The 10,225-nt window shown below is 32.9% G+C and overlaps 1 protein-coding gene across 3 annotated transcripts; it reads left to right on the top strand.

Annotated features, from left to right (window-relative positions):
• The first annotated feature begins 5,803 nt into the window (after positions 1-5,803).
• LOC7463484 (protein PSK SIMULATOR 1) lies at positions 5,804-9,110 on the top strand. 3 transcript variants are annotated; one of them, XM_024610455.2, is made up of 3 exons: positions 5,813-5,990; positions 6,531-6,624; positions 6,845-9,110. In XM_024610455.2, exon 3 carries the CDS (start codon positions 6,863-6,865, stop codon positions 8,663-8,665), a length of 1,803 nt encoding a protein of 600 aa, XP_024466223.2. In that variant the 5' UTR covers positions 5,813-5,990; positions 6,531-6,624; positions 6,845-6,862; the 3' UTR covers positions 8,666-9,110. The 3 variants fall into 3 exon arrangements, with proteins under 3 accessions (XP_002316420.4, XP_024466223.2, XP_024466222.2); XM_024610454.2 differs by having other exon boundaries at positions 6,531-6,628; XM_002316384.4 differs by lacking the exon at positions 6,531-6,624 and having other exon boundaries at positions 5,804-5,990.
• Positions 9,111-10,225: the final 1,115 nt, after the last annotated feature.

The following is a 10,225-nucleotide window of genomic DNA, read 5'->3' as shown; positions in this document are numbered from 1 at the left end:
ATTTAACAAATAAGAGCAATGACCTCTGAGCATTGTGCCTTAAAGTTATGTCAACTAACGACATATCGTACACGTAATATAAGACAAGACCACAAATGCCAACTTTCTTGTAAACTTTGAAAATTGTATCATAATCAAAGACTTCATCTTCCTCCTCCTAGAATCCTTCACTGCAATAACAACCAAAAAAACACATTGATTTCCAAAATTGAATTTTCCATGTAAAAAAAGAAGATGCAGGGATGTTTGGTTGCAGAAATAATAATAATAAAAAATCCAGACTGCAAGGTTTCATCTTCTTTCTCCCATCATCCCAGCCTGCAAGAACAACCCAAAAACCAATCAACTTAATCAATTTTGATTAGGTCAATTAAATTACAATTTAATCTAATCGAGTCAATTAATTTCTACTAGATTAATATCCTTTTTCATCCCAGCTTAAAATCTAATCCATCAAATTTTGTGTTGTGAATTTTTTAAATCAACCTATAAAATAAGCCGACATTTGATCCAACCAGTTAGCCATGAATATACATACAGCCAGCCGCCCAAATACTAAGATACAAGGAAGTAAATTTAAAGCTGAAATGCAGGGATAGAAATTGAAATACAAAATTGTTTCTTGAGAAGACCTCGGTGCGTTCATATTTAATTCACATACATCTCAGCTAAAATAACTTCATAAAAAAACACAACTTTGTGCATCGTCACTATAGCTCAAGAATCACGTGATGAGTTGAAGAAATAGTAAAAAAGATATGCCATGTTCGGAGTGTGATTGCGGTTGTTTTTTAAAGTGTTTTTTTATTTGGAAATATATTAAAATAATATTTTTTTTATTTTTTAAAAATTATTTTTAAAATCAGCACATCAAAATAATCTAAAAATATTAATTTAAAATAAATAAAAAATAAAAACATTTCAATACAAAATTGTTTCTTAAAAAGACCTCGGTGCGTTCATATTTTTAATTCACATACGTCTCAGCTAAAATAACTTTATAAAAAAACACAACTCTGTGCATCGTCACTACTCACTATAGCTTAAGAATCACGTGATGAGTTGAAGAAATAGTAAAAAAGATATATATAATCAATGTGAAAGGCTTCTTAACTTTCTTGGGAGTAGAAAAGAGGGCAAGGTCTTGCTCAGATGATATCGAAAGGAGAGAAAGTAACATCGTGTCTGTGAGTGGAAAGAATAATGGTTTCACATTGATCAAGGGCCCACCATTATCCTTCTTTATCTTTTGAATATCGGATTCAACTAAGTTTTTTTATTATTATTTAATTATGCCCATTCACATTTTAATTATTGCATTCATGAAAACCACTCTCTCGTGGTTTTTTTTTTTTTTAATATAGTTTGATTTTGTGCGAGATTTAGATATTAAATTTGATTTTATTAATTTATTTTTTTAAAAAAAAATCAATACAATATTATTTTTTTTAAAAAATAATACATTTTAACTCAATCAATCTGATTGTTCAATTGAATAATACCATATTAATTTTCTGTAATTTTTATAAAATCCAGCAAAACTGGATTAATTTTCTGATTATATATATATCAGCAAAACTGTAATAAAATGATTCCTTGATCGATAATTTGTAAAAAGTCATTAGGAAATCATTAGCCAAATTCCTTAACCTTCCATTATTGCAACTAGAGTTGACGAGTGATCATAATTGCACAGCTTTTTTTCTTCTTTGCCATTGCAGGATCCAATGAGGTTTTTGGTTACGCATGGCATCAATCTTTATTTTAATTCATCACTTTTATGTCAGGGTGAAATTTATTTTCAGGTCCTTAAATGGGACCAAAATCGACCCGAAAATAAATAATAAAAAAAAGGAAATAAAAAGATCAACCCAATTTAAATTTATCAACTAATTGACTACCATGAATCAATTAAATCACTTAATATTAGGTATCACAGGAAAATTAACCTCACATATCGTTTTCTTTTGAAGAAATCTGTCTACATCTCCGGTCAAGATGATGATTTTGTTATAAATAATATTTTTTTTTCAATAACAAGGGAGCTCGAAATCTACTGCTAAGAATAAAATTCTTATCGGTTATAATAACAAGTGAAAAAACTATTTTAAAATAGAAATTGATTTTGGTTAATATATAAACTGATTCAACGATATTCTTTTAAATAAATAAATAAAAAGGGTTAAGGTAAACCCCACGACTATCCCTTGACCGGAAAATAAAATAAAAATAAGCACATAGTTTCTGGTCATGGTATATGTAATGTCATAAACACTGAGCATATGCTGCACAGCACCTATGCAAAAGGGTCACGTTATTAATTATCAATCTAATTTATAAAGGGGAAATCAAACAGCAGCCACCATGACATGATAAAAAAACAAGTTCCATCGTCAGCAAGCGTGTATACATATGCATCTTCCATGTGCTGTCGTGTATAACGTATATATTAATAATTTTTTTAAATTTAATATTATTTACTCGTGGTAAAATGCAAAAATATTAATGACAAAAAAAAAAACCATCTAGATGGTGGCCAGTGGTAAAAACTTGGGACCAAGAGGCTTGCTCTCTCTGTGGTCTCAGATTCGAGCCTTGTGGTTGCTTATATGATGGTCATTGGAAGCTTACATGGTCGTTAACTTCAGGGCTCGTGGGATTAGTCGAGATACGCGCAATTTAACCCGGACATCCACGTTCAACTAAAAAAAAAATCCCTTTGACCAAAAGCTTCTATTTTGCTGTACAGATAACATTTAAGTAATTCTCATACCATGGATTAAAAACATTTAAGTTTTCGTCTCCGATGATAGTCTAATATTTTTATTGTTCCTTTAAAACAAAAGGACCCCAATACCCTCATAGAGTGGGTCATTTATTATTTAAATAAAAAGCAAAATAGTAATTTAAAAATTCACATGTCTGGCACTACTGTGAATCCACTACTTCCAATTCCTTCTTGTTTTAGTTTATTCTTTTACTTGTATGCTTCGAAACCAATGTCATTTTCTCAATTCAATTAAGTCAATTAGGAGAGGTCATTTTATTTAAATTAGTAAATTTTTTTTTTTAGTTTAACGTGGGTGTTCGGGCTAGCTTGTGCGTACCTCAACTAATTTCACAGGCTCTAAAATTAACAATCATATAAATATCCAGTAAACTAGTAAATTTTTAATCTTTGAAAATTTATCCTTAAGATAAATTTTCAAAATCTATAATTATATCGTTCTCAATTAGCCGACTAGTCATACAAGAAGGTACAGGTAGCGTCTTCTTTTAGTCAATGGTCCACAAGGAGATTAATGTGATAGAAGAATCTCATCTCAAGTGACGCAAATGGCACACCTTATGAGAAATAAATGAAATAAATAATATTTTTTCCCACGTGTCAGCGACGCAAACCGCACACCTTATGAGAAATAAATGGAATTGTTTTTTTCACGCGAGCGACACAATACATATAATAAAACTACTTGGTTATTAAGATGAAGGAGAGCATTATATTGTCATTAAATTTTATTTTATTTCTTAATTTTTTAAATTTGGATTTGAAAATAAATATTTTTAAAATTTATTCGCAAAACATTCATATTCTAATTATTATATATCCGATAAATTTCCTCAATAAAATTTAATTTATTTGATTAATGTATATCGGAAAAGGGTTGCCTCGTTGGATAGTCAAATGTCTAACAAACATTTAATGAATAAGATAAAGGAGAAAGAAAAAAAAAACATTTATTCTTTCGATAAAATCTGCGTGTGTTAAAGCTAATACTCCAATGATCAAAGGCAAAAAACAAAAAATGAGACAACCACGAGGTAGTCCTCGGTTGGACCAATTTTTGCCATCTTGCGTCTGGTATTGGACTCTCGAATTGATTGAGTCGGCCCGTGCGCGGCTACTTGGACCTGGAGGTTAAATCTGTCAAAAGACACTTTCCGCGTGCTTGCCATTAATGATTGTGTGATGAATCTAGCCCCCTCTTTTTTTGTGATTTTTGCAAACAAGACCTTGCAAGTCGCAACCCATTTATTACTGTTTGTGTGAAAAGGCAACGGTCAAGGTTTATCAACCACGGTGTTTGAAAGCTAAAAATTATTCAAAGCTCATCATGAAAAATAAAAGAAGAAATTATGCAAAATCAGGTTTGGAAAACTGCTTGCAGTGATTGCTAGGTTAAAATCTTAGTTATAGGATCCATCTATGCATGATTCTTGTAGGTCCAATTTTATTACGAATTATAGCTCTTTTTATCAATTATAAATATAAATTTTGGAGGTTGGATTTGTTTTTTCAGTATCATCTTCTCGATTGGACATGTCAAAAGAAAAAAACACATGTATAAACGTAACCAATCTACCAAACCTGCTATTGGGTCATAAATTTTATTGGGTTAAATTATTTTTTTATATTTTATTATATAATAAAAATATAAAAATTAATTTAATATTTTGGAGGATGGATTTTTTTTTTTATGCGCAGCTTGCAACTTCTCTGTTAAAGACAGGGTATCCTTAACAACACGCGGCATTTTTTTCTTCTAAAGTAGAAAGACTGGATAAAGCAATTTGCTTAGCTGTGTTCACATCAACACGTTTTTCAAAGGTGTTTTTGATCTTGATGATAAACAAGTTAGCTTTCCATATCGCTATCTCGAAGTTAAATCCAAATGAGGAGAAAAATCTCATAAATATATATATCGTATTATCGACAAGATAATAGCAAAGGAATTGTACCAACGATGATGGTTTATTAATACTGAATAAAAAGGATCTCACAGTAGGTACTTTTTATAACTGTTCATCTAGTAGTACTTGATAATAATTATTTCTTAAAATATTTTTTATTTAAAAATATATTAAAATAATATTTTTTTAAAATTTATTTTTATTATCCGCACATTAAAATTAAAATGATTTTAAAACACAAATAATAATTTAAAACAAAAAAATATTTTTAAAATACAAAAACAATTCTATAAAAAATTAGTAATCAACAATTTTATTGTTGCGCTATAGTTGTGGGTTTGGGCCAGAATTTGTTAAAGTTTCATAGAAAATTAATTTGATATAATATTAAAAAATAAAATTAAATAAACATTTTATATTAAAAAACTGAAATAAAATAAATAAAATAAAGAGGGTAAAAAACCCGAAACGTTTGTGACAACAAAGCCTATACAAGTAGAACCGAGGGAAGCTCGCGGTCAGGGGCCAGTATTGTTTTTTGTCGCCCGTACCTAGTTTCTTAAAAAAACAAAGACAGCTTGTCTTCTATTACATAAGCTCTGACAGAGCGATAGAAATACTATGAATATTAACTTTTTAAAAAATCTTAAAACATCAACCACGTATCAATCAATATATAATAGTCCCACTTAAAATCCAACTGGGGAGGATTTTAACAATTTACTTTTGTACACAAAAACGGTACTCAACATAAAAAACACTAAACTAGCTAATTCTTTGTCTAACTAAACAATTATATTATCAAAATAATCACATTTAATATTAATATATCTAACTAAAACCAACGAAATAAATAAAAAATCATGAACAACAAATAAAAAAAAGAGATTCTAAATTAACCAGGTCATTGTCAACCTAAGACATAAAACTACTGAAAAATCATGTATGCAGGAACTCCTATTTCGGACACAAGGACAGGAGTAACAGCAAAAGACCCAGAATCAAGGGGCAGACAGGAAAATAACACAAAGACAAGGGATTAGATAGTCAAGATAAGAGGCACTAAATTATAATAATTATCTGTAGTGGGAGCTTTTAATCTTTAATTTCACTCGTTTTCTGCTCTCTCTCTCTCTCCTCTATAATTTTCTTTTCTTTTTCTTTCTTCCGCTCCATGTGGTGTCTCTAAACTAGCCTTATTTCACTACCCTCTCCTAGCTGCCTCCCCTCACATTTTTCTCTTCTTCTACAATATTATTTCTCCAGTTCTCCTTCACGTCCTTCTTTTCATGTGACTAGTAAGTCATTTTTTGTAATTGACTGCACTGCATGCTTTGCATTTCTTGTTTTGTGTTTTCTGATCGGCCCAGATGGAGAAAGTGTAGATATGTTTGTGTTTGAGTGTAAATTTAAGTTCTTTAAGTTTTATATTGTGTGGACTTGTTGAATTTTGAGATTTTGGTTGGTCTGGATGATGGGTTTTTCCTTTTCTTTTGTTTTAAGCTGAGGTTGATACTGTAAAGTTCGTTTCTTTTCTTTGGTGTAGCTCTGTGCTAAGATTGTCATATTTGTTTATGATTTTTGCATTTTTAATTTGCTAAAGCTTCTATTTTTAGTTCGTGTTTTTTTTTTCCGGTGGAAGTTCTTGATGCTCTTGTGAATTTTGCCACCCTCTTTTTGCTGATTATTACTAAATTACTGGTCTTGAATTCAATTTTTATGATTTATAGATTTTCCAATTTGAGAGAGATTCATTAATAGGAGTTAGGAGGATTCTATAAAATTTAAAGGAGAATTGTAGAAGATAAAAGTTGTTTAATTTGCCTTTTTTCTTTCAGCTTGCATAAAGTTTAAAGCTTATTAGTTTTAGAGAAAATGGAATTTTCAGATTCATGATTAGAGAAAGAAGAAAAAATTCCGAGAAGCCATTGAGTGTGTGAGTGATTCAATCCTTTGTTTTTTTGTCTGTAGAAAATAGTGTTTTCAATTAATTTTTGAGTTAGTGTTTACTAAAAGTTAATTTGTTTTTCTTACCATCTATTAATTGAATTGATCCATCAGGATTTATTGGTAGATATTATCTATAAAACCAATTGATTTGGTGTGAGTTTTGGCTTTTGTCCCTTATTCTTATTGATTTTTTCTCTCGCAGACTTGCTGGGGTAAAGAGATGGTTGCTGAAACGTGGTTTCGTGGTCTGTGGAAGATTTCACAGAAGCATGAACCCGGTCCTCAGAAGGCAGTTGTTGGAGTTTTGGCCTTTGAAGTTACAAGCTTGATGTCAAAGCTGGTTCATCTTTGGCAGTCTTTGAGTGATAAGCAGGTTATTAGGTTGAGAGAAGAGATCGCAAATTCTGAGGGTATAAAAAAGCTTATAGCTGAGGATGATGATTTCATTGGTCGTTTGATTTGTTTAGAGATGATGGAAAGTATGGTACATGTTGCAAAACCCGTGGCCAGACTAGGTAATAAATGTAGTGATCCTAGTTTGAAGGGCTTTGAGCATCTTTTTGATGAAATGATCAAGATTCATGCTGACCCATATGGGTGGGGATTTACTTGTAAGAAGATGGACAAGAAAGTTAAAAAGATGGAGCGTTTTATTTCAGTTAATGCTACTTTGTATCAAGAGATTGAAATGCTTGCTGATCTCGAACAGACTGTGAGGAGAATGAAGGGCAGCAATCCTCAGCCAGATAATTTACTTGACTATCAGAAGAAGCTTGTATGGAAGCAGCAGGAAGTGAAAAATCTGAGGGAGATCTCACTCTGGAATAGAACTTATGATTATACAGTTCGCCTCTTAGTAAGATCATTGTTCACTATATATAGTAGAATCAGTCATGTGTTTGGAATTAATCGAACAGCATACTCTGGGCAATCAAAAGCTCTGAATTCTGACTATATTTACCAAAGCCAGTCAGTTTCTGCATTGCTGCAGTCTTCTGTTCATCCATCTGAGGATAGTACTCTTCCTAGATTTTCTTCTGCCCCCCTTGGTAAGTTCACTGCAAATTCTGGCCCAATTTCAAAATCGAACAAAAATAATTCCTATTCAGGTCCTCTTGGTGGCTCAATCACAAAGTCAGGCCCTATTTCTGGAAAGAACAGGAACGTGAACTTTTTCTCAGGTCCACTTGGGGGGGCAACGACTAAGTCGGGCCCAATTTCAGGAATAGCTAAAGCTGGCAAGAAGTTTTGGCGAACGCCTCAATCACCTGCCTTTCTGGGAAGGAAACCGCCTTCAAAGCCAAATCGGTTGACTCAAGTGGGACCTTTTAAAGGATGCATGGCAGCTTCAAACACTTCTCCTGTCGCCAATTGCTACTTAAATTTATCTGATGTTCATTCCAGAACCCTCAACGGAGCCAAGGAAAGTAATGCTGACCATCTTCCTCCTGGAAGTGCAAGTCATACCGGTCCATCAATCTTCAGTTCACAGCGTAAATTGTTGCAAGCTCTCCCCGAAACCCTTGGCGGTGCTGCTTTAGCATTGCACTATGCTAATGTTATTGTTGTAATCGAGAAGCTAGCTGCATCTCCTCACTTGATTGGCCATGATGCGAGAGATGACCTGTACAATATGTTGCCTGCAAGCGTGAGAACTGCTCTGAGGGAAAGGCTAAAGCCATACTCCAAGAGCTTGTGTTCGTCAGTTTATGATACTGTGCTTGCAGGAGAGTGGACTGAGGCAATGGCATCAATATTAGAATGGTTGGCTCCACTTGCTCATAATATGATAAGATGGCAATCGGAGCGAAGTTACGAGCAACAAACCTTTGTTTCTAGGACAAACGTGCTTCTGGTACAGACCCTTTACTTTGCCAATCAAGAAAAGACAGAAGCAGCAATAACTGAGCTTCTGGTTGGTCTGAATTACATTTGGAGGTTTGGGCGAGGACTCAATGCACAAGCCTTGCAGGAGGATGCTAGCAGTATAATGTTTGATGAATACTTGGAGGTGGAGAAGTGACTTTTTCTTCCAGGCTGTGGCAATCACCCGTGCAATCCAGTTACGTCATGTTTGACAGGATTTGACGTGGATGAAGATCCCGGCAGGTCCCTGGGGCATTTTAGTAACATCATTCGTTTTCTTTCTGCTGAGGACATTAACGTCGTGCATTCTCTCTGGACATCCCAAATGCCTGGACATCCTAAATGCCGAAATTGTATGGTTAGTGAGTTGAAGGTAATAGGTAGTTTGAGCTTGAATATACTAGTTCTATTCTTTCTTTTGTGAATGGAGGTTTTCATCTGTTAGCCATTGAAAATGGTGGTTCCTCTATCCTCGCCCTCTTAGAGCCAGTTCAGCCTTACTAATCAGGCTGCTATTGAATGATTTGTAATTTGTGTATACTTGTCAGCAATACCTACCTTTATTAATTGTAAATTTACCACGCAAGGTTTTGGATCGTAAATGGATTGATGGTTGAGCATATTTTTCGTGGAGTGGAGTACTGCACTGGATGTAACAATATCGTGCCTTTCGAGGCTGATGAGTAAATCTAAATCACCTTTCCAAAAGCAATTTCTGATCTAATTTTTCACCTGAACGCAAGCTAGTGTATTGCATTAAGTTTTTCATTATGTGATTCTTTGACAGGTATCAAGCACACTGCTTCTCCTTACAGTCAGCACGCTGTAACCTATGGTTTCTTTTCATAGTTGTTAAGTCTTTTCATGTGCAACTTTCATGCTTGGTTGCATTTATCTAAGCCCTCCTGTTCTGTCAAATACAGTTCCTGTTTTCTACCATGCTGGCACCATGCTTGTAGCGCGTGTTGTCCGTTGTTTCTGCAGAGGTATTAATATTGTGGATTTAGCATTCAGTTCTTAGTAAACTAGCAGGCAACGGACACCATGAGCTGAACCAAAAAAATAATTTGCAAGAAGGCCTTTTTTTTTTTTGGGATTCAAATGCCGACCACTAGTCAATCGTGGGAGATTTTATATGGTTATCTAACGCGGCTGGATTGTGGGTTTGTTGAGTTAGTACATGGCAAGAATAACGTCATTTCGAAGAAAAGCAAAGAAAAAAAATGCTGTTGACATGATCGAATTTTATAGAGGTTTGGTCAACCAATCATAAGTTATAGATTATATAAATTAATCTGGAAACTTAGATTTGACTATGTAAATGTTTAAAACGTTTCGAAACTGGGTACAAGTTTCAAGTCAATATTATCATACCATAATAAATATGAATTTTATTTATATAGTGGTGGAAAAATAAAGGAAAGTTCGTGCAAATAGTATTAAAGAGATTAACGTTTTTTTTATTATTATTTTTGTCTGTGGCTATGCAAGGAAGGAGGTTTGTTTGGAAATGTAGTGAAATTTTTTTTTTTAAATAATATATATTTTTATTTTTTTTAATTTATTTTTATATGTTGCATCAAAATGATTCAAAAACAATAAAAATATAATTTAAAATAAAAAAAATAATTTTTTATAAAAAAAAACAAGGTTTAACCACACTTTTAAATACACTCTTAATTTTTGGAATATCCATGTAAACATTAAGAAAAGAAAA

Source organism: Populus trichocarpa, chromosome 10, assembly GCF_000002775.5.
Source record: "Populus trichocarpa isolate Nisqually-1 chromosome 10, P.trichocarpa_v4.1, whole genome shotgun sequence".
Lineage (NCBI taxonomy): Eukaryota > Viridiplantae > Streptophyta > Magnoliopsida > Malpighiales > Salicaceae > Populus > Populus trichocarpa.
Note: the sequence above shows the minus strand (reverse complement) of the source record. Positions and strands in the feature narration are given on the sequence as shown.